Source organism: Haliotis asinina, chromosome 8, assembly GCF_037392515.1.
Source record: "Haliotis asinina isolate JCU_RB_2024 chromosome 8, JCU_Hal_asi_v2, whole genome shotgun sequence".
Taxonomy (NCBI): domain Eukaryota; kingdom Metazoa; phylum Mollusca; class Gastropoda; order Lepetellida; family Haliotidae; genus Haliotis; species Haliotis asinina.
Genome location: NC_090287.1, coordinates 34,299,529 through 34,324,367, shown reverse-complemented (window position 1 = coordinate 34,324,367; position 24,839 = coordinate 34,299,529). Strand labels below are relative to the sequence as shown.

The window sequence follows — 24,839 nt, the reverse complement described above, 5'->3', positions numbered from 1 at the left end:
TGCGTAGATAGATGCTCATGTTGTTGATCACTGGATTGTCTGGTCTGTGCAAAACTGCCCAAATAAGGAATACCGGTGCTAGCACTGCCAGTGTGGCTTTGGAGAGTATTTATAAAAAAGCAACCAAAACAGGTTGGATATTTGCAAAATTTATTTAAGAGAAATCTTAGCAATTGTGTGAAAAGATAAAATGAACAAGGTTAGATAAGCTCAATGTGAGGGTGTTAACAGGAAGGATAAAAACACCTGAAGGTGATTTGACATTTCACAACATATAAATGGTACAAATTTACAGAAAAAAGTTGGAACATCTTACAATAATAAAAAACGGTCAGGTGATAGACCATATTCAAATTATTGCAAAAATATACAGGGATTCAATATACACAAGCTGATGATGGTATAATTATAATTAATTTAATTTACACACCAAATTACATGCAAATGATTCATTCCACACAAAACGACACAAAAGGAAAAAACAGGTATCACATGTACGGGGGAAAACGATAAGATCTGACACTGAAGGTAAAAATTTAACTAACAAAAAATGGTGGATAAATTTGGACTATAAATTAAAATAGGTCCTTGAAGGGATTGGCAAAAAACACCAGGGTTACAAGATTGACTAAATGCTTGACACCACACAGAGTGCAGCAATGAGATAACTTTTAAACCCTACGTCTCCTAGAATCACAGAGGCTCTCCGACTATAATCAGCTTTGTCCAAAATCATATTTGTAGTACTGGAAGAACTTTATCAAATATCAAAATACAGGAATGTTATCATTGTTTACTGCAAACAAACCAACATCATTATGTCATAAGTTAGTAAGTAATTATTAGTGTTGTAACAGCTTGCGTAACCAAACCCTTCATTTTAAATTTTGTATCTTGAGACATTATGTTTAATTAACAACCTGAGAAATGTGTGCAATGGCGTTAACTGAAGTTGGTCTGTATTCAAATCAACCTTCACCCCAGGGTTTGAATATTCTTATTTGACCTTCACCGATGAGCCTGTGCTTGTGCTCTGTCAGAGTTCCACAGGTATGGATAACCTATGTTCACCTGTCAGGGTTTGACCAACTTTGAGAGGCAAGGCAGTTAACAATGGGTCGTCAGCAGATCTGGTGGTGGTTTAACAACATGCAATGGAGAGGCAGTGATTTACACACTGATAAGTAGCTTCAGGCCCCTCAGTTGTTTCATATGATCAGTCAGAACGGGTTACAAAAGACATGAACACCCCTGGGTTTGGCATAGGACTCTGTCCACATGTGATGTATGATGAGTGAAGAGTGAGTGACACTAGTCATACAGTGATGGGCAGATGCTGAGATGTGGAGACAGTGCACTGGATCTCTCGTGTAAATAAAGGAGGGAAACATCTTCAAATAGCACTATTTCGTAACCGCAAGTCAACAATGTCAGTCCATGACTTCAGCTTTCAGTCCAAGTCTAATACTTTCTGTCAGTCCTGGAAGTTTGGCTTCTTACAGCCCATTTGCAAGGAGTAACAACTATTGATTTGGGCACAGATTCATACCAATTTCTGTCAGCAGAGATTTCAAAGCGCATAATAATCCTTTTCTACTTCCTTGGATTTACAAACACATTCTTATGTAAATGTAACATTACAAAAGAGGTCCATCATAAATGTTAGTTGACGACAATTGAAAAACATTATTATGCAATGTTAAAATTTTATGCTTGGTTTAAAGTGCATATATACTTATTTGTTCATAATAAGATATATATCCACTATAGGCAAAATTTGATCGAGGTTCTGTGTTTTCTGTAAGACTAGATGGTTAACATCACATCCGTGAAAGAAAACTTTCAAAGAGTCTTTGGTATCTCAACACTGAATGTTGACCTTAAATTATTAAATCATTCTATTTCAATCTCAGAAATATTATTTACTGGATTCATTAACTCTGCAGAGCATCCCAAATGAATGCGAAGGGGAGCTAACTCCTGTACACAGCAATAATGAAAGTACTTTCCAATAGTTAGAAACCAATCCGCCAAATGAATAACAACCAAAAGTTTAAACCAGCGACATCACAAATATACATGTGAATGGTGTACGGTCTAAAGTGAACATCATAGAGCTATTACATGTTTCATCATCCCATAAGTGACTGAAGTTAAAAAAAAAACTATCAAAAATGAAATAAACATTTTTAGAGCAAGGATGTGTAAAAACTACCCACCAACACAATCAACAAAAGAACACTACTTTGGGTCAACAAACAATATCAACAACACATAAAGCATTCCCATTACTGTGCTGGATTATGCAACAAGAACAACTCTTTTCCATCTTTTTTTGTGAAAGTTATGCAAGACATGATTCTGTCCTTCTACCTTGATGTACCCTTGAAAGTAGCTGAGATCACTGGTCAGTCTAGCTGCACATTTTTATGATGACAAACACACCCACCTACTTAGCATATGATAAGTGTTTTTATCAATAACACATCTGGAACCTAAGAATACCAACCTTCTCTGCACTGGTACAAGAGAAGGGTAGATAGGTTGGAAGCAAGACTTCAAACTAGAAGATTTGTTATAATATCCAACTAAAAATGGGATAAACATTTGAAATAATGATCTTTCATGCAAGACTTTCAGGATGTGTGAATGAGCTGAATGTAGTCCCAGACTAGACATTGGTCTAGATGTCCTAGATGTCGGTCTAATCTCACAACCACTGAGAAACAAGATTACACTAAATACCACACAATGCACACAACCCTGAGTTACAGGTACCTTTCACTGAAATGGTACAAACACAATTGATTCTGTCAGTCGAAGACCACTTGGGTAACTAAACAAGTTCCTATACTGAATCATTAAACAAACCTCCAGCTGAAGTCATGCTTTCAATGCTAAGAGTTTCTAAAGAGCACAAAATTCCTATGATTGGTTTGAATATTTTCGACACTGAGAGACGCAGGCACAAGGGAAATTCTGCCCTCCATGAATGGGTAGTTGGTTGTTGTGCAGCATCAGCTCCATTGGCGAGAAGCACTTCCATGTGGTACACAGCTAAACATCAAAGTACCATAACACCTGTAGGGTGAACACCAGCAAGCTGTCATGGAAAAAGATCATCATTTAAAAAAGTAAAGTAAAGTCTTTTTGTAGTGATGTGAGGATTTCTTCTATACGTCAACCACCATTTTCTTATGAACATCCATAGTTCCTACAACCTGGAAAGAGAAAGAGACAAAATATACTTGAGTGTAAAGTGGAAATGTGACTGCACAAGAAAGTTCAATCTGAAGTTAAAAATGAAAACTGATGACACAATGACACACTGAAATGCTAGTAACTGAGTTTTGATGAGTGGAAGGGAACAGGTACTGAATATCATTCCAGTTTTCTATTCTATATGTTGTCTCATACATACACTGCAGATTAGCAGAAAAACTTCATTTGTTAATTTCATTAAATTAATTTCAACTAATCCCTTCATTGAAGTACACAGGGCGTTGTGCTTGTTTTTATACCATTACTTAGGACCCTAGTCTTATTATTCAAATTTCAATGTTGTTGACTTAAAACTGTATGCATTGGAAATGTCAAACTTTCAGTAGTAACATGGTCACCCAACTACTCATGACGAGCAATGAACACAGTGACCTAATCTATCCATCTGACCTATACCTGTCACTTCTTACATAAGCCATGGAGTTCTGCACACTTGTTAGTGATGGGCAATCAACATGGTGACCTGTTCTATCCATCTTATCCATTCTTGTCCCCTCTTACATAAGCCATAGAGCTCTGCACACTTGTTAGTGATGGGAAAATCAACACAGTGATCTGATTTATCCATCTGATCCAATCTTGTCACCTTACACATAAGCAACAGAGTTCTACAGCCTTGTTCAAGACAGGCACTCAGCGCTGTCAATCACCCACTCTGTTTATCTGATCCCAGCTTTTCACCTCATATATAAACAGGCCAATGTTCAAGAGTATTTACCTTACCTCACACATGAATGTCGTTTTCCAATTGGCTAAGCGCTATTCTATTATTTTCAATGTACCCTGCTTACAGGCGATGTATTATTTTCAAAGTACACCAAAGGGAATTTTGAACTCTTCTGGTGCTTCATGGTAGTACTTCTTTGCCTCGAATGACATTGAATCACGCATCAAGCGCAGAAATTACCGATGTTCTGCGATTGAAAATCAATGGAATGGAGATAACACTAAATCTGTTTACCTTGTGTCGTCTGCAAAATGGCGATTCGCCTCGCATTCAACAGAAGTGCTTCAAGCAGTTCAAAATTAAAACTCAGGTGTTTATAAACAGCTCGGGGAACATAAACACACCTCGAGGGTACATGAGCCCATGGCCCCCCTCGCGACCAGTGAACAACTTATAATGTATATCTCTAGTTGTTTTTCTTTTCTTGTGGCAAGTAAAAGACTCCACTTACAGCACAGAATTCTTCAAATGAGATTTTGCCATCGCCATCAGTGTCTGCATGGATAATCGTCTTGTCCACTATCTGCTGGAGCTGTGTATCCTTCAAGTTGTTGCCCACCATCATCTTAAGGACTTGGAACAACTCTCCATTCGAGATGTACCCATCTTTGTCCATGTCGTATATCTTGAATGCAACTGAAATTGGAGTTTAAAACAAAAAACAGAATTAATACACTTTTATATAGTTAAGGGCTCCATTCCATAATGAGACCTTAGCACTATGGTGATCATAACGCCTATACTTTAAGATAGGTTTACAATAATCATAGAGCTAAGATCACTTTATGAAACAGGGGCCTCGACCACATATCAGTATCAGTTCGGATTTGCCAAAATTTGAAAAGTGAGTGAATATACTGTTTGAAAGAAATTACTGATTTTGTAACAGTGGTCAAACACGGTCATCTATATTTCAGATTAGTCCTTATGTCTGGACATTTATGAATCATTTACCAAAGGCTCAAAACAGAATATTGCCAAAACATGTAATATAAGTCACATAACTATTTATTGCAAGACTACTCACAGTGCACCTCCCGTACTAAGTGATATTTCCTTTATAAACAGGATATCAGGGCTGACCACTGTGACAAAGCCAATATTTCTTCACTGTAACTGGCACTATCTTTATCACTGAATAAAGCATGTATGACAGGTTGTACATTCATAACTATTTAGTGACATTCAAGAACCGACTAATTCATATATAACAAATTATACATGTAGCTCTTAGTTACTTGATAAGAGTCTTACCCATTCTGACAAGTGTGGCATTTCTGCGATAGTGCCAGTTATAGTTACTTGACGTTGTATGCAGTACTACACATATCTATCTAGGAGGGGAGAACTCATTATCATAAAAAGGCTAACAGAATTATGGCAAATAAGGAGAGTAAATCTGGGATTTACAAAGAGTGAAAAATACATAAGTTCACTTGCAGTAATATAGGTGCCCTACAAAATAAATATTGTGTGAAAATACTTTGTGTGCTGGAAATAAATGACATGAAGAAAAGACTTCTAAATCACTCACAGTTGCAGTCTAATCATATTAAACAGTTACTCTTTTAATTGAAATCTCAGTCATCTTTATGCAAGTTGTTCATGCAAGATCAATTATCCCTTTCAAAATTATCAATGTATGTATATATTTAAATATACCAATACTTTAAGACCTAAGAATAAAACAAGAAGTCGGGTTGCTATTAGATTATTAGATTGAGTATGAAAACTGTTAAGTCAAAAGAGACCACGAGTCTTAGAAATCAGAGATGACAGAACAATCCTATGAACATACGAATAGATGTTGTCAGTAAAAACATTACAAATTACATATCTCTATCACACAATTGTTCTCCTGTCCCAAAACTACAGTGAAAAGATAGTGATACATATTGCAGTTGAAATAGAAAAAAGATGAAGGCATAGGTCCTGTAGCTCACTTCAAGACAAGGCACAAAAATTTTTTGGGTCTGGTTGGGCCAAACTAGGTCATAGCAAAATGACCAACAAAATGAAAACTATTCTTTAAAACCATGCCTGTACACACTACAAAATAATCAATGATAAACCAAAATTCAACTTTCAAATGTCATCATATGATGATACATGTAATTAGTCCCTGAATACACTAATGGATTTGTCTAAGACTGTTCTTTAAGTTTCTGTTCAGTACAAACATTCCCTGTGGAATCAATTACCTCAAATTATAACAGATTTCTCGATGCCATGAATATAAGTCATTAAGATTAGTGGTACCTGACTGTTCAGAAATCCAAGATTATTAGACAAAGTGTAATAAAAAATCCTTGTAAAAACAGTTACATTTTAGAAGTTCCAAAAGATCATCCCTCAAAAAAAAATAGAAACAGTAATGAGAAAGCAAGTTAACATAAACATAATACCCAAGAAAACAATTCAGTAACAATAGTAACACCCAATAAAAATAATTAACTGACAAAAATTAATCACCAAAGAAAAACTACCTTGAGAAACACCAACATGAAAATAAAAAAAAAATATCTGAGCTAAACAAAAAAAAGAATTCCTATTTCCTTTGTGCCTGTGCTCACACACAAAGGATACCTTCCTTCACTGCATAAGCATTTAAGTCTCCACCAGCTGGTTAAATGACATTGTTTTAAAGGGCCCATCACAAGGCAAGTGAACCAAACTTTCAGCAATTCTTCTCAAAGGATCTTTACATAGTTATAACATGACTATACATATATGCCTCATGTTTGACCATGCTCTGGCCAGTGACTGTTCAACATCATCAGTTCAATACAAAAGGTGGGTTGTGGCTCCGAGTGCAAGATGCGTGCACAAAAGCTAGAGACAAGGGTGCAGTCCAGTGAAGGAGTGTCACAAAGTTTACATAACACTGTATGCATTGGAAACAGTAATCTTGAAATTTCAGAGTAAAAAGATGGGTCAAAATGTATGCACAAACATGCAAATTTTGAACTTTAATTAAAACTCTTACCTGATCCTATAGATGCATTAACTCATTTAATCACAATTCTAAAGAACAAATACCATACCCTTCAGATTTCACTTCGCACACCTTTTTGTCAGAGCTGTATCTAGGATTCAGTTTGGGATTCAAGGGACAAGATACAGGACACACTGGCCGCATATCACTGTTGCATCTATGTTTTATGGGGGAATGACAGGATTGTTACATTGTTACCTTTCATCTTGATCCTTGTAACATGCATTTCCCATACATTTCACCATTAACGACTCCATAACAACTACAGTTATTGCATCCTCAATAATCTCAAGGGCAAGTCTCTCCTATACCCTGGATGCATCTATGGCTCGGACCAATGATTCTATTACCTTCCTTTGCTGTCTCTGCATTCTCACAGCAGCCAATCAGTTATGTGTCTGTTACAACCAAGCAATGAAGATAGTTGCAGCCACAAAAATTTGTTCAGAGTGCGACTCAGATTTAGGGGCATATCATACAGACAAACTGACAGGTCTGATACCTTAAAATCATATATGTAAGAACTCCTTCAACCTCTTTCAGAGTACCTCTGCATCAGTTGTATTTCCATGTTTAATCAGTTGGTTAATTTGAAAAGCAAAAGTGACTTGTGATTGGTATGCTCAACGTCCCAGCGTAGAAACCTGACTGGATAAAAAGCCAGTGAAGGGAGGTAATAAAATCATCTAGCTGTAGATGCAGCCAGGGAATGGTGGACACTTATCGTAACATACACCATGGAGATTATCGAAAATGCAGTTATTGTAAACAGCTGGCAAATCTATCAGAGCTCATGTACTTTTCCATTAATGGTTACAATACATATCATCATAAAGAAAATCATAGAGAAACAATAACAAGCATCATAAGTCATTATGAATATGAAACATAATCCCTGAAAACCTTACACACTTGTCAAGAACCATGCTGAGAATAAATCCCTGAAAACCTTACACGCTTGTAAAGAACCATGTTGAGAACAAATCCCTCCATGAAAACACTAACATCAAATATATATGTAAAAAAATACTCTATAGTAGAGAATAGAAAATGTCACTAAAGTTGACCCAGTCCTCCTTCACCTACGAAGGACTGCTAGATGCAGTGAAAGGCCATCTTGTATCATGTATGTTAGGGGGTCAAAGGGGGAATCCTAGATACAGCCCTGGGGCAGTAGCCTCGCTGCCTGATGAGATTAGCCACAGAGAGTACGTCACTGATCTGCCGTAGCAGATGAGGAAAGAGGTGTTAACTGCTTAGTGGGAGTAGGTGGGGGTGATCATGATGATGTCGTCTTGAACATCTAGGTAAAATGCTTACACATACATCTTAACTTGGACTCCTTGTCGCCACGAACACTGAACTGTGAAATACCTTCGATGAATTCTGAAAAAGAAACAAAAAGGACGTATTGATTTCTGTAAAATAATCTGACAGCAATTGACTTAAAATTTTGTCTATAAGAACTTAATTGTACTGCAACAAATCAGAAATATATGCAAATTATTTCCAGCACTTTTTCCAAGACTGTATCAAGGCATATGATTGGATTAAGAGTTGATTTATCCAAAGCCAATTAAGGACACTTACAATACAAACATGGAAGGTCACTATCTCATCGATAATCACTGATAATCAGAATATAACGTTAGATTTTTCTAAGCCTGGACCTGTACTTTCAGTACTAGTATTTCTCTGTTTATCACACGCCACTTTCACTAACAATCCAGCTACATGGTGGCAGTCTGTAAATAATCAATCCTGGGCCAGACAATCCAGTGATCAAACACATGAGCACTTATCTACACAGGTGGGATACAATGACGTGCGGCAACCAAATCAGCAAACCTGACCATCCGATCCCATAAGTCGTCTTTTACGATATGCATGGGTTGCTGAAGACCCATTTTAACCCATGGGTTTTTTCACTGGTAAAACATGTGGAACATGTGAAACACCTAAGTGAGTGGGTGAGTTGATAAATGTTTTTCATATGGGCTGTCTAGCTATTCAAAATGCCTTGTAAAGTCTGGACAAGGAAAACCAGTGCCTGAAAGAATGAGCAACAATCCTTGCTAAATCAGACACGAGAATACACACTTCCTTTAACACACAACCAAAGGACCTACCCAAACTCAGATGCCAACTCATAGTTGAAGGCTGAATGACCAGTCTACAGTTTGTCTGTCAAAAACACTTTACCTTTAAAATCTACCTCCCCATTTCCATCAGTGTCAAATATGTCTATAACCCTCTGCACCAGCGGGTTTTGCTGCAACTCTGGTAGGGACATGAACTCCTCCACGCTCAAAGATCCGGAATTGTCCAAGTCGAGTTTGCGGAAGCGTTTTCCAAGCCTCTTGATTTCATCCAGGTCAACTGTAAAGAAATGACAGAACCACACCAAAGGTAATATTACGTAAATTAAGGTAAATCCTTACCAATATCACATTCAGCACAAAGCACTCTGATATCGTGGACACCGGGTCTAGTTTAGTATGCAACAGAGATTCAGAATTAAAATATCAATTAGTAATTACAACAACCAAAATAACCCTGAGAGAAACCTTGTCTGTTCAAATTAACAATTAAAACAATTTAATCATGCATCTTAGCACTGTGTATGAAAAATGTCAAGATCTTAGATGAAAATATTTGGTGCCATGTGAAGCATTATCAGCTTATAAAAGATTGGGAAAAGTAAAGAAACTGTTGTTCATTGAAGTCATGCATATTTCAGTTATAGGACCAGTGCTTGTAAACATAACAAATAGTTGAGTCCCATACCAAATCATATCCACATAATCAGGTGATGATGACACTTGGTCTCAGTGTTATTCGTTACACCCTGACAAACCCTTGTTGGAAGTCGCGTCAGGTAACCTTTGGGCGACAAATGACCACCCAATCAAACATGAGACTGCCAAACAGATTTAATTAATTAGACAATGGCTACTATTTAGGGTTTAGCAGCTCCGATTTACAAAATTCCCCGGTCACTGACATTATCGCTAAGCAAAGGAAAATCCACATAAAACACAGATATTTGACATGCAGTATATACACTCTGGGTTTTCTGATGACATGGTTACCATTAGCTAATATTTCCTTAAGCTGACATCCTTCAATATCGCCAAAAACGCTGTTTACTTACTGATGTGCTCATTGTGCATCACTCAGAGGCAATCGCACAGAAAACAGCATTCATATTCGTTTGGGTACAAACCTTATTGAGGTTAAAGTTCAAAAGGTATGTACCAATTTCACAATTTGGTAAGCTGTGTGGTGACTGGTCAACCACAAAGGTTACTTGACACAACCTCTTACTTGGGTTTGTTAGGCTCAGTGTAAGAGTGTAATGAATAATACTGAGACTAAGTTTACTTAGACTGTGATGACACTCTACAAGTCTTTAAACACATGCTATCTACATGACTTAATCCTATCGTAGATGTCAAAAAACACCTTTAATTCTGATTGTTCAATGGTGATACTTACAGTTGGAGCAAAGCTCCATTGGCAAACTGTTTTCATTTCCCTGAAAAGAATGACAAAATTACTAAAATCATGCTAATATTCACACAGCACAGTTATCATTATATTATAGACTTTTTGGATCATTAGCACCCTTTTTAATTTTTCTTGATTGAAAAAAGATTAGATCCAAAGCAATGTGTGTATTAGGACTGAATGAGATTTTGTTAATCAAGTGTGGGTTATAAGACTAAGGGTGTAATCATTATACAAACAATGTCTGGACATACTAGACATGTAATGGTTGAGTTCTTTCAACTCTTTCCGTGTTCAACTTCAAACTATTTCTCTGCAAGAACAGACTTTCTTTTCAAATCAAGGGCAAACCAGAGATGTCATGGCTTTATCATGACTGTGAATAATGATTATGTACTTAACCAGGCACACTTACCCTTCGTCCTAACTCATGCTAAGTACGAAAGGGGTGCATGATCAGAATAATCTAGCAACAGAATTTGTAATCTGAACTAATTAGTGCTATGATAGGATTTGTTAAAATAAATAAACAATATGGAAACATCAGTCAGCTAAAGTTAATGCACGTCAAATTCAATGGAAAAATAGTTGATGTCAGTCATACATAATACACTTTGATCAGATATAATTGCAAATGTATATTCAGCACTCACAGAGACATAGCCCCTGGACTAATATAAACTACATACAGTAACAATGGTTAATGAACACCTCTGACCAATATTAATCGGTGTATGAGAAGTGTGAATATGTAAAACAAATCAGGGAATGAATCTTTTATGGTCTCGAATTAAGAAAAGATCTTTGTTGGTTGATTGCGTCCTGTGCCAATTTGTACAAGGAACTGAAGTTACGATCACGAGCAGACTTGGACATGTCGTAGGCTGGAGGCTAAATGAGCCCCAATGGACCTGCCTAATTTGTGTCGGAAAAAACCTACGCCGGACATTCGCATTGGTACAGTGTAGCACATGGAAGTTATTACTACTCAAATTAATATGGTCCCTGTAGTGCTATTCCAGGTGATAATCTCAAATAGTGCTTGGTACCACAGATGCTTATGGTATCGACTACTGTCCATAGCAGCAGAGAAAACTGCATTGACGATCCGTTACCGAAACTGTATTTGACCGGCTCTTGGTATGATTTCGCAATTCTCAGCTGTTATGTTATTGAATAAAAACAATAGAATCACTACTTCTTCGAACGCTACATTCAATCTTGAAAATATATGCACATACGTACCATATTAATAGATCGAAGACCCCTAAATATATAGTGTCACTAATATCTACTTCGTCGCCGAATGTCATCCGGGCACTCAAGCAATTTCATTACTCTTTGCGCATAATCTGGAAAACCCCGGTACGTCACTTCCTTTTGAATCGGTGACATGGCGGCCGGCGTGAGTCTTTTGCCATTTGCGTTCTGTATCACTTTGAAATCTTGACAATCCCCGGAACCAGCACTTGAATTTTTGTAATTCCATGTTTGTGAAGATTAGCTGTAACAGCAATCATCATTATTTCTATTCCAGACTTTATACACGTACCAGGGAAACTTCAGAGCCTACAAGATTCTTGTAGCAGCTCAGTACAGTGGTGCTGACGTGAAAGTTGCAGACGGGTTTAAACTTGGAGAAACTAATAAGTCCAGCGACTTTCTAAGCAAGTTTCCACTTGGAAAGGTATGAAAAGCATTAATGTCGAGATAAAATACGGTGTACCCTCTCGTTTCGACTTCAGTTGGTTACTGTCCTAGAACCCGGAAATATTAGACCGGTAACCTTAAGAAATATCCTTGCATTGCCATGGTTGGGCTTAATGAACAACTTTACCTAATGCATATTTGACAGTCAAATGAATTTAAGAAAACCCCACAGGTAACAGATACTTTCCCAGATGGGAAATCTCAATTGAATTTCAAGGTTTTGTTTATAGGGCAATCAAATGTAAGTCACACTATCTGTAATGGCCATAGAACTGCAGCTGTCATTCCCTCCTTCAAAGGCACTTGTGTACTGTTGTGACACAAGTGTAAGACCTGGAGGAACATAACAAGATTTGCAGGATTTCAAGGTTCTTGTCATTACATGTTACCATGTTCTTGCCAGTCTAACAATATTGTACCAGAATACATTGAATATACAAAGTACTAAAGTTTTGACTTTTTTCCATCTTTTTGTTATCCAGATAATTGCAAAATAAGTCTTGGTGGCAAAAGGTTAAAGGAACTTACTTTTGCCCACATATTACAAATATCCAGTATTGAGGCAAGCTGTAAAACAGGACTTTGTTTACATGAAGCAGACTTGTTTTCATCAAGTGCCTACTGTTCTTCCTGCCAAATGCAAAAAGTTAGAAAGAGTAATTCAATTTTAAGTTGCAAGGACAGGGCAGAACTGAAATGAAATCTCCAAAAGTGTTTACAAACTAATAACTGTATGTAAAACGTTTTTTTAATGAACACTATGGCCAAATTGTTTATCGAACCCTTTTCTGCTGCTGTTGATCAGTTACATTGAATATATTCTATGGTTGGCATGACATAAGGGAGTTGCATGAGTGTTTAGTCTCTATCAGCTACAAATCTCCCTCCTTCAAAGGCACTTATGTACTTCTGTGACACAAGTGTAAGACCTGGAGGCACATTAGGAGACTAGCAGGACTTGTTGGGTCTTGTCACTACATGTAATCATCATCTTGCCAGTCTAACAATACATTGTGGCTGTAGTCTTGTGACGTTACAGTAGCCCCCTGAAAGAGTCAAGGCAAGAAATCTTTTATAAACTATTCTATAAAAACGAAGCTTTTATTGCCAGAAGAAATAATAATGTTGGAAGATTTTTAGCCAAATGGTTTCCTCTCGTCCATGAATTCAAACCCTGATGATCACAAATACATACCACTGATATTGATATTGATATGTGATGTACACTTAATCAACTGTATGCTTTTTTATATGTATGTACCCACTACACTGGGGTATGTGATGTACTCAGTTTGTTCTATTCACGTCACTTGTATGTACACTTATTCTACTACATGCATTTTCATATCTTTGTACTCGCTATAATGGGGAACAGTGAAAAAGATGGGAAAAAAACAAAACTATTCTATAAAAATGCAACTGTTCAAGCGACATGGTCATACCCAGCGTGTTATGTCAGTCAAGAGTCCCGGCATTTCATAACGATGTTAAAGGTCTCATGCAATGCAAAACACAACTTTGCAGATTCTGATACCTTTCTGTATGGCTTACAGAAACATATCGAAAGTGCAAATTCAATCTGTAAAGTTGAAAATTAACATGAGAAAGAGCCAGTGAAATCTCAGTTCAAACGATTCGCTAATTTCCCCCGTCGCTGGCATGAGCTGGCTAGATGACTCGTACAAAGGCAGCAAGGGATGCATGCAAGGATTATTGCTATGGTTGAATTTTGAGAACAGATATTTCTTGTGATAACAGGCATTTTGGCTCTGCGTTAATTTATATACACCGGCTCCATCCATGAAGATTTGCAAACCAAGTTTTCAAGTAAATGTGGCATCACCATAAGTGATGTCAACACTTTGTGAAGCAATGCGAAAAGTGCACATTATCATCTGATAAAGTACTGTCGGCGCCTTTGATCTTCCTCCGAAACATCTTAGAATTATAATCATTTGTTTTGATAAATTCCAGGTCCCTGCTTTCCAGTCGAAGGATGGATTAAGCTTGTTTGAGAGCAATGCTATTGCTTACTATGGTTAGTATCTTACATTTTCTGTTAGGTAACCAGGGTACCACAGGCCTCAAATGTACAAAACCGTGTACACCCTTGCTTCTTCTGTTTCTGTGGATATACGAATTATTTTGAATTCAAAGTCTGGGCATACATGCTCAAAGAAACTTTGGTTATTAAGTGGGTTAGACACAGCCCTTATTCCAAAAGCCTGGTGAAAACTGGTATTTTTCTTTGTTTTCTCCAGTCAGAAATGAGTACTTCAACAGTTGAAATTGGCTGTTAAAACATTTTTCAGTGAATTCATTTCTCATCTTCGTAGCTACCACTCTTCAAGGATTTCATTACCTTTAGTTGATTTAGCATACGATTTTGACTTGAAAAGTGATTTCTGATGTTTCAGTGGGCAACCCCCAGTTGAGGGGGAGTAGTCCTGAGGCCGCCGCCCAGGTGCAGCAGTGGACCTGCTTTGCTGACAATGAAATCCTCCCTGCAGCGTGCACCTGGGTTTTCCCTTGTCTCGGCATTATACAGTACAACAAACAGGTGAGTTGACACTAAGGCCATTATGATTCACTTGTGTATTCAGTGAATCCAACCATATCCTTTCAGAAATTCTATTTACTTTTCGTGATCACTAGAATTGAATATTATGATTTTTTTATTCTTTTAAGCAGAGTTGTTGCTATGCTTTGAAAGCAAAACTAGGGCATTGTAATTCCTTATGACCCTTTTTTCTGATGAATGTACTGCATGATATTTCTGTGTAGGAAACAGGAAAAGGAATAGCACTTCAAATATGAAGAAGCAATTCATGAAAGGATGTGTCAGTTGCCACGTTTCAGTATCTTGATTGTTTCCTCTTTGTGGATGTTTGCTTGTTGGTAATGAAAGATGTGTTTCCAGGACACAGAGAGAGCTAAGGAGCAGATTCGTACCGCCCTAGATGTGTTGAACAATGTCCTGCTGACACGTACATACCTCGTCAGCGAGCGCATCTCCCAGGCAGACATCAGCGTTGCCTGCAACCTCATCCAACTCTACCAATACGTAAGTACAATGTGGAATCCTTCTGTACCTACATTGTGGTAGATTGGGCACCAAGGACAGGAGAGGTGGTTGATGCTGCATCATGTATTGGTGGTTACTGTGCAACTGAATGCGCAACATATATGGATAGTGTGGTTGTCTATATTCATGGATGGTTTCAAGTTGATTAACTACACCATAGTCGGATGGTTGGTTGATTGCTATTTGACTGTTGGTGCTGGCTGTACACTCTGGGCAGGTAATAAGTGGATGATTATTTGCTTTCATGGTTATTGTTTTGCTACAGCAATGTTCTCCAGTGCATGTGAAACTGTTTGGAAGAGGTGTTCATACACTGTGTGATGTTCCTCTGCGAGACTTGCTCTTTCACTGTTGATTTTGCGAGTTTAAAGATGATATAAAAGTTGATTGACCAAGTTTCCATCACCAGTATTTGTAACAGAAATCCAACCAACATGAGAAGCTCATATCTTATTCATTATAAATGTTTATATTACATCAGGGTTAAGAAGGTTTAGCTTCTCATGAAATGTGAAACATCCACAAGCCTAACTGTTCTGTACTTTTATATATTTTATGTAGGTTTTGGATCCTGACTTCCGCAAGTCTTTCCCAAATGTTAATCGTTGGTTCACAACACTGATCAACCAGAAGGAGTTCAAGGCTGTCATCAAGAACTTTTCACTATGCACCAAGATGGCTCAGTTTGATGGTATGTATATTGAGCATTGCTTCCAATCAATCAGCAGTGGGCTAGCCCAGTGGTTGAAGCTTTTGCTTGTCATGCCTAAGGCCTGGGTCAGATTCCACACATGGGTCCCGACCCGTGAAGGTCCCGGGGTAGAATAAGCCTTCAGCAACCCATGCTTGCCATAAAAGGCGACAAACGGGATCGGGTGGTCAGGCTTGCTGAATTGGTTGACACATGTCATCAGTTCCCAACTGCGCAGATTGATGCTCATGTTGTTGATCACTGGATTGTCTGGTCCAGACTCGATTATTTACAGACCACCGCTATATAGCTGGAATATTGCTGAGTGCGGCGTAAAACTAAACTCACTCACTCACTCCACACATGGGTCCAGTGTATAAAGCCCATTTCTGATGCCCCCAAGCATTGTGTTGCTGGAATATCGCTAAAAGCTGCATAAAACAACTCGCTCAGTAACTCACCTTAAGTTTTTTCTTTTGAATGTGTAATGAGAATGAGAATCATCACCACCTCCAAGGGTATGATTTTCTGTTGATATTATGATGAAGCATCGTGTCTTACTCAGTACCAGTTCAATGTATAATCATCACTCCGATGTATGATCCCTTACGTCACCTAAAAAGGTGATGTTGAGATTGAATCATCATCATTGATCAACTGTCACCGATCAGCTGCCATCAGTGGTTATTCCTCTGTGAGACTTGCTCTTTCACTGTTGATCTTGTAAGTTTAAAGAGGATATAGTAATTGGTTGGCCGAGTTTCCTTCACCAGTATTTGTGACAGGAATCCTAAACCATCCAACATGACGAGTAGCTCGCATCTCCTGCTTTTGGTATTTCCATGGTAATTTTTAGGCATATTCTTCTGTGCAGCCCAGGGAACTTGTACATAGGCTTGGATCATGTTTCAAGACTGTTGCTTCGTCATTACATACTTTAGCGTGTTGGTTTTTTCTGGAGAGCTGAAATCTCAGACCTACTTCAACTCTTTCATTGTGTTGACCCATGAAAATTGGGGTTCGAGTTGGTCTTCAGCAACCCATGCTTGTAGTAAAAGGCGATTAATGTAATCAGGTGGTCAAGTTTGTTGACTCCGTTAACATCAGTTATGTCATCTCAGTTGCGCAGATCGATGTTCATGCTGTTGATCACTGGATTATCTGGTACATTATTTACAGCTGGAATATTTCTGAGTGTGTTGTTAAACAATAATCAAACCAGACGTATGTTATGCTGAACCACCTTGGTTTTACTGGAATATTTTTGAAAGTTTTTGATGAGATTTGAAGAAATAGCTTAGTTGTTTGATCAGTGAACTAAAACAGTTCTTGAAAGGTGTTAGAAAATTGTTTTCTACTTTCTTTGACGAACTATCATGCTTTCAGCCAAGAAGTATGCAGAACTCCATGGATCACAGAAAGAAGGCAAGAAAGACAGCAAGAAGGAGAGCAAGAAGGAAAACAAGCCAGCCCAGAAACCCAAGGAGGAAAAGCCAGCTGAGGTTTGTCAAATACCTTTCAATGTGTAAACCTTGATTAACAATGATACAGATATGGTTTACTGTGTAATAGCCTTTTCAAAATTCCTACTGTAAGCTGAGTGAATATTAAGCACATCCTTTGAACAATCCAACCTCTATACTACTCTTCAGAAAGGTAGGACACTCTTTCTTTGATATTGGGGAAGCGAGGAGGAGCGGGCAAATATTTTTAGCTAAGATCAAAGGTTTGAATTTATTTAGAAAATGCCAAACTATAAAGCCGTGCCATGGAATTTGACCATACTTTGATATTCATTTGACTTAGCTGGCAGAGGAGGCACCCAGGCCTGAGAAGAAAGATCCCTTTGCACAGTTCCCCAAAGGGTGAGACTCAGTTTTGCTTCAGATAAACCTTTCTCTGTGTCAGGACCCATGAAGATCTATAGTAGAATAGATCTTCAGCAATTCAAGCTTGCCATAATAGGCGGTTATGTTTGTCGTTAGAGGAGACTAATGGGATCGGGTGGTCAGACTGGCTGACTTGGTTGACATGTCATGGGTTCCCAGTTGCTCAGATCGATGATTATGATGTTGGTCACTGGATTGTCTGGTCCAGACACGATTATTTACAGACCATGGCCATATTGCTGAGTACTGTGGTGTAAAATTAAACTTGCTAAGTGATGGTTAATCTCATTCAGAGTTCAGTTTATGAAGTTCTTTCTTCACGTGTCCTGCCCTTTCATGGCTCTTTCACTGAGTGCAGTAAGACCTGACTTTAACCCCTGCTGTCCTGACAATTTGTTATGAGAAAATATTCTTGTCTGTCCACATTCCTCTGTGAGACTTGCTCTTTCACTGTTGGTCTTGCGAGTTAAAAGAGGATATAATATTTGGTTGTCCGAGTATCCGTCACCAGTATTTGTGATTGGAATCCTAAACCATCCTACATGACCCAGAAGGTCCATATTTATACAATGTGTATTTTCCCATATCAAACCATAATGCTATATCTGTTTTCAACTTTGCTCATGTTTCAGGAACTTTGACTTTGATGAATTCAAGAGAACCTACTCCAATGAGGATACAGAGAAAGTTGCTTTGCCATATTTCTGGGACAAGTTTGAGAAGGACAAGTATTCCATATGGTATTGTGAATATACCCAAGATCTGTCCTCCAAGATGACCTTTATGGTGTGCAATCTTGTGTCAGGTATGTATTTTAACACAAATGTCATGTGTGTGATGTTTTCTGTGGAAGTTAGTAAACAAAGAACAATCCATGATCAGTTCAGATTTTGGAACAATAATTGTCTTTCCTGTGATAAGAAAGTAGAATTCAGTTTCAGTTTCCCATTAAGTTTGCTGACAAAGATGCTGAATCTGGATGATCTTACACAGACATGGTCCACAGCTTATGTTAACTCCACCAATTCCACTGTCTTTTGTGATGCGAAAGAAAAAAACACATTCATTCATTACAAGTATTTTATGTGTCTTGACCCACACCATGCTATTTGTTATTGTGGTTGTAAATGTTTAACGAAGACTGACATGAAAGTAAAATTGGCATGTAGCCTTATGGACATCTAATTCAAGCCTAGAAAATCCCCAGATCTTACAGTGCATGTGCTGAAAAAAAATTGAAATAAACATCGTCATACTTGAAAGGGGCCCCAGCTTTGAAAAGTGTCAAATACTGCCAGGTTCATGTAATTGACATATGAAAATAAATAACTGGCATGACTGGTAGTTGACGCGTGAAGGTCATGGGGTAGAATAGGCCTACAGCAACCCATGTTTGCCATAAAAGGTGACTATGCTCGTAAGAGGCAACTAACGGGATCGGGTGGTCAGGCTGGCTGACTTGGTTGAAACGTCATTGGTTCCCAATTGCACAGATCAGTGCTCATGTTGTTAACTGGATTGTCTGGTCCAGACTCGATTATTTACAGACAGCCACCATATAGCTGGAATATTGCTGAGTGCGGCGTAAAACTAAACTCAATCACTCATGACTGGTGGATGATGACACATGACACACTGACTTGAAAAGAACAGCTTGTGTTCATGTGTGCAAATGTTTTTGAGCACAGGCTGCATATGTGCATTTCCTGTCAGTAAAACTGCTTGTATTGAAGTGATTGTCATTTTTATGTTGCAGGTATGTTCCAGCGTCTTGACAAGATGAGGAAAAATGCATTTGGAAGTCAGATCATTTTTGGCACGGACAAAAAGAACAGCATATCTGGCATCTGGTTCTGGAGAGGACCTGAGCTGGCTTTTGAGGTAATCATAGGAGGAATGATTGATGCCAGGGATTTATTTCACCATATCCAGGCTGTACCAGTGCATGTGGTCTTTGTTGTCAGGTTGCACAAAGTGCAGGTAACACATTCCTCCACAATGGCATGGCAGCCATTTTATTGGTATTTATTTCTACATTTAAACAAGTCTTTTATTGTGTATCAGGTGAATAACTTACAAGAACCTCAAAAAATGTAAACGTGTGTGTGACCTGTAACACTGTATATACTTGATCATCAGTCACTGCATCCTCGATATCTCCAGGGTATATGTTCCGATAAGTCTCCACTATACCCTGGATGCATCTACAGGTCAGCCCAATAATTTTATTACATCCCTTAGCTGGCTCCGCATTCTCACAGTAGCCAATCAGCTAGGCCATCGTTATAACGGAGCTTTCCAGTGTCAACAAAGGTAACGGTCGCAACAAATGTATAGGTCCGAAACATTTAAAAAATTTCTTTCAGAGAACCTGTGAATAGTTAGTTTTGTCAAGTTGAATCGGTTAGATAATTTAAAAAGTGAAAGTTGAGTTGTGATTGGTTCTTTTAACTTCCCAACATAGACATGTGATTGGATAAAAAGCCAGCCAAGGGAGGTAATAAATTTATTGGACTGAGCCGTAGATACATCCAGGGTACAGTGGAGACTTATCGGAACGTATACCCTGGAGATCCCGAGGATGCAGTCACTGACCTTTACTAAAGTTGTGTTCACTGTGTCTCACAAATATGAAATACAGTCGCCAAATTGTCTGGATGCAGCCTGAATATTAAACTAAGTTAAAGTAAATATTTACTCTGGGCATTACAGTGAAATAACAGACTAATATTAAACCTTTAATTTGAATGAATATGTAGGGATTGCAGGTTAAATAAGATTCAATGACGAGGGTCCAATCCATATCCATGAAGCTACAATATCAGATCCATTTATGTAAATGTTGTAAGAACATTGAGTGTGCCATTAAACACGCAAGCCAGTTTTAGGTATGTGTATGTTTCAGTTGAGCGAGGACTGGCAGGTTGACTACGAGTCCTACAAGTGGACCAAGTTGGACCCTGATGATCCCAAGACTAAGACTCTGGTCAAGGAGTACTTCACCTGGGAAGGAGACTTCGATGGCAAAGAATTCAACCAGGGAAAGATCTTCAAGTGATTGAAACATTCAAAGGAAAATAAGTGCTGAACACTTTTACTGTCATCCAAATGTGATAAAGAAAATGAATAAATATGGTGTCAAGGGAATATTTGTGAGTTATGTGGTGATGTATGTGGAGGTAATCATGTTCACAACATTACAGCTACAACCATATCGAATAACCTGATAACTGCATCTACGTCCAAGTGGGTAAATGCAGGCCAAAGAGCACTTTTCAGAAGAAGCATATTATATGCATTAGGGGAAGCAGATTATGTGCAAGACAGTGGTGGTGGATTTGGGGATAGTCAAGCACATGTAAGTTTCAAGTTCAGCAACCCACGCTTGCCACAAAAGGCAACTATGCTTGTCGTAAGAGGCGACTAACGGGATCGGGTGGTCAGGCTTGCTGGCGTGGTTGACACAATCGGTTCCCAATTGCGCAGAACGATGCTCATGATGTTGATTGTCTGGTGCAGACTCTAATATTTACAGACAGCCACCATATAGCTGGAATATTGCTGAATGCGTAAAACTAAACTCACTGTAAGTTTCCAGTGATGTCAGTTATGGACAAGAATGGCTTTTTGTTACGCTTCAGTTGGTAATAATGCAGCTGTAAGCAGTTCTATCGCCATTTGCACAAAACCCCTCACTGAAAGGAAAACGGAGACTTCAGCGTTTGTGTTTGTCAGTAATTTCATTATCACCATTTGTTTCTGTCAAAGCTTAGGAGTCCTTAACCTTGTCCCAGAGGTACAGTAAAGATAGGGGGAAATATAAGGCGTGGGGCTACCTACATTCCTTGAACTATTTACACAAGTCGACTTTTATTGTTCCAGCATATCAATGGTCGCAACTGTGTTACCATACAAGATACATTAGTTGAACATACATATCGGCCATACGTTATTACTAACCTGTAACAACCGATCATGTTAAAACGCCATGTTCAAAATAATGGTCACATGAATTTGGCTGGTGTGCAGGTTGAAGATATTTGATCTTTTCGAACAGTCATGAACGACTGAACTACCTGAAACCTGTAGTGCTCAAGAGGCCAAAGCCAAGGAACTGGGGTTAAAAACAATTAATGGTATCCATGACGTTTCACTAATGTAACGAGACCCGATCTGCTTGAAACAGAGGTTCTTTAATAACGATTCCACGTAGTTAATATATACATATGGAAATTAATTAAGCAACACCAAATTCAAAGACACATAAAAACTTAACAAAGTTTAACGAAGTAATTTTGATGATTGATTATTCAATTTTGATGTATTGACATACAGCATGAGCTTTTCATGGGTTGATATGACGCGCGTGAAGCTTGCACAGCGCACGTGCATTGCTTTAACCTCAACTTTCGAAAAATGCACTTTTTCCCTGGGGTGTTTACAAGCGCAGGTTGTCGATTGCATTCGGTTTTTCATTCATTTCAATGTCATGGCACGTAGGAAATTATCAGAGGCCACTCGTTGGCAAATAATCGGCATGAGGAATGCTGGTATGTCTCTAAGACAAATCGGGACTCAAATCGGACGACATCATTCCATAATTTCAAAACTTTTGAAAAAATACCGGGCCACTAATGAAGTTAAAGACCTGCCTAGACCAGGAAGACCCAGGAAGACCACAGTCCGGGAGGACAGAGCTTTACTGAGACTTGTACGGCGCAGGTCCTTCGACTCGAGCTCTCGGTTGAGACAGGAGTGGCTTCCAGGGAGACCCATCTCGAACAGGACTGTTCGGAATCGTCTGAAAGCTGCAGGATACCGGGCAAGGAGGCCAATCAAGCGACCCAGACTGTCTCCAGCCCATAAGGCAGCCCGACTGGCCTGGTGTAATGACCGTTTGCACTGGAACATTGCCTCTTGGAGGAAGGTCCATTTCTCAGATGAGAGCCGGTTCTTGCTGCACATGGTGGACGGTCGTACTCGGGTCTGGAGGCAGAGGAACACAGCAATGGCTCCACGGAACATCCAGGAGACTGTGGCCTTTGGGGGAGGTTCCGTTATGGTATGGGGGTGCATTTCCATGAACTGCAAGTTGGATATCATTACCATCCGTGGCAACCTTAACGGTGTTCGTTACCAACAGGAGGTTCTTGACAGGGCTGTGGTACCTCATTTTGAGATCCATCCTCTGGCAACGAGACCCATATTTATGGACGACAATGCTAGACCTCACAGGGCGCATGCTGTAAATGATTTTTTGCGGCAAAATGCAATTGACAGAATTCCATGGCCTGCCATGAGCCCTGACCTCAACCCCATTGAACATTTGTGGGACTTTATTGGCCGTCGTGTGAGGCAGAGAGACCCACCAGTCCATAATCTCAACGAATTGACGGCTGCCCTGCATGAGGAGTGGAACAGGATCCCCCAGAATCAGATCCGGAGACTCATCCAAGGAATGAGGAGGCGTCTGGAATCGGTGGTGCGTGCGCAGGGAGGACACACTAGATATTGATGAAAGTCGGTGTGCAGACTCTCAGATGACTGTTCTTTCTTTCCATGTGACATTTGTGTTAATACACCTGACAACAACGTCTGTGGATGAATAGTAAATTGTGTCCATTTTTTCATGAATTTAAGACAGTTTTAAGAATTTGGATTTCGTTGCAATAAAGCAAAGTCTTGATACTTTTTCCCTTTAAGTTGTTTGTCAGAGATCGTCTGTTGAATAAAAAAGTGTCAAACTATATCAACCCGGCATATTTTGATTGTCAGAACACTTCAAAGTTGCTCCAATAGAAAAAATTGGGGTGTTGCTTGATTAATTTCCAGGTGTATAGTATTCTGCAGAAAATTGCGCTGTGGTGTTTAAATATGTAAAACGAGACCAAAAGGTCAATGCATCATTTTATCACATTTGCAAACCACATCGACATATTCAGGACACTATTACTCTTTAAACTTGGTTTCTGTTCTTTCGTAGACTTTCGCTATTTTCAACGTCCGAAAAGGACGAACTCCGTCAAACTGGATAGACTTTCCTGATCATTCATAAGATCGAACGTGACTGGATGATTTTTGTCAGAAACGGATCTCTAACGGTTAATCTGAAACCAGAGAATGTGCTCCGCATTACATACATACAAATCTACGTCACTGCTCTTAAAACACTAAATTCGCTGCTGGAAAAAGTCAGGCAAGTCAGGATCACATTACAATACTACAAGGTCTATTACGCTGCTGGCAAATAGCGTGCCTCTAATTGTATCCAGGCTGTAAACTAGTCGCAGCTGGTTCGACCATATGAACACGTGATACATAAGCATGATATTTAATTAACATAATGAGCCTAATTTACCCACGCCATAAATGCATGTGGCTACAGCATTTGAAAACCTCCGCGTAAGTCATCAGAGAACGTACACAATTAAAAATGGTTTCCTTAAAAAGTACCAATCCAAACTGCACCAGACTGACAACAGTAACCCAAACATTTCATCATCAAATAGTAGTTTCTTGTTTACTTTATTTTAAACTGGGGTAGAATAGGCCTTCAGCAACCTATGATTGCCATAAAAGGCGACTGTGCTTGTAAGAGGCGACTAACGGGATCGGGTGGTCAGGCTCACTGACGTGGTTGACACGTCATCGGTTCCCAATCGCGCAGATCCATACTCATACTGTTGATCACTGGATTGTCTGGTCCAGACTCGATTATTTACAGACTGTCGACATATAGCTGGAATATTGCTGAGTGCGGTGTAAAACTAAACTCACCCACTCACTCATTTTAAACTACCATCAAACATGGAAGTATGTGTTTAGTAAAGGCATGGCTACCATAAAATCTCAAACATCCAAGCTTAGCATTTCACTTGTTTTCAATATAATTGCACTAGCTATTCCGGGACCAAATGGCCTTCAATTGCTCCGTGCATATTTCTTTAATG

General features: G+C 38.9%; 2 protein-coding genes across 3 annotated transcripts; one reads left to right on the top strand and one right to left on the bottom strand.

Moving 5' to 3' along the window:
- Positions 1-133: 133 nt before the first annotated feature.
- Positions 134-11,857, bottom strand: LOC137295377 (calcineurin subunit B type 1). Of its 2 annotated transcripts, none has more exons than XM_067826705.1 (6): positions 11,760-11,857; positions 10,503-10,542; positions 9,207-9,383; positions 8,331-8,390; positions 4,461-4,645; positions 134-3,221 (listed from the first exon to the last, which is right to left on the bottom strand). In XM_067826705.1, the coding sequence occupies exons 1-6, from the start codon at positions 11,760-11,762 to the stop codon at positions 3,174-3,176; spliced, it is 513 nt and encodes a 170-aa protein (XP_067682806.1). In that variant the 5' UTR covers positions 11,763-11,857; the 3' UTR covers positions 134-3,173. The 2 variants fall into 2 exon arrangements, with proteins under 2 accessions (XP_067682806.1, XP_067682805.1); XM_067826704.1 differs by having other exon boundaries at positions 8,325-8,390; positions 11,760-11,852.
- Positions 11,848-21,036, top strand: LOC137295375 (elongation factor 1-gamma-like). Its single transcript, XM_067826702.1, has 11 exons — positions 11,848-11,919; positions 12,052-12,201; positions 14,199-14,262; positions 14,642-14,784; positions 15,145-15,288; positions 15,871-16,000; positions 17,387-17,502; positions 17,807-17,865; positions 18,522-18,694; positions 19,646-19,770; positions 20,795-21,036. The coding sequence occupies exons 1-11, from the start codon at positions 11,908-11,910 to the stop codon at positions 20,945-20,947; spliced, it is 1,269 nt and encodes a 422-aa protein (XP_067682803.1). The 5' UTR covers positions 11,848-11,907; the 3' UTR covers positions 20,948-21,036.
- The last annotated feature ends 3,803 nt before the right edge of the window (positions 21,037-24,839 follow it).

Bases quoted from the DNA above. Each gene is read 5' to 3' on its own strand.
- LOC137295375 (XM_067826702.1), top strand. The intron at 16,001-17,386 runs GTATGTATATTG...TCATGCTTTCAG, and splicing joins CAAGATGGCTCAGTTTGATG to CCAAGAAGTATGCAGAACTC. The intron at 19,771-20,794 runs GTAATCATAGGA...TGTATGTTTCAG, and splicing joins GACCTGAGCTGGCTTTTGAG to TTGAGCGAGGACTGGCAGGT.
- LOC137295377 (XM_067826704.1), bottom strand. The intron at 9,384-10,502 runs GTAAGTATCACC...ATTTCTTTACAG, and splicing joins AATGGAGCTTTGCTCCAACT to TTGACCTGGATGAAATCAAG. The intron at 3,222-4,460 runs GTAAGTGGAGTC...TTCTCTTTCCAG, and splicing joins CATTTGAAGAATTCTGTGCT to GTTGTAGGAACTATGGATGT.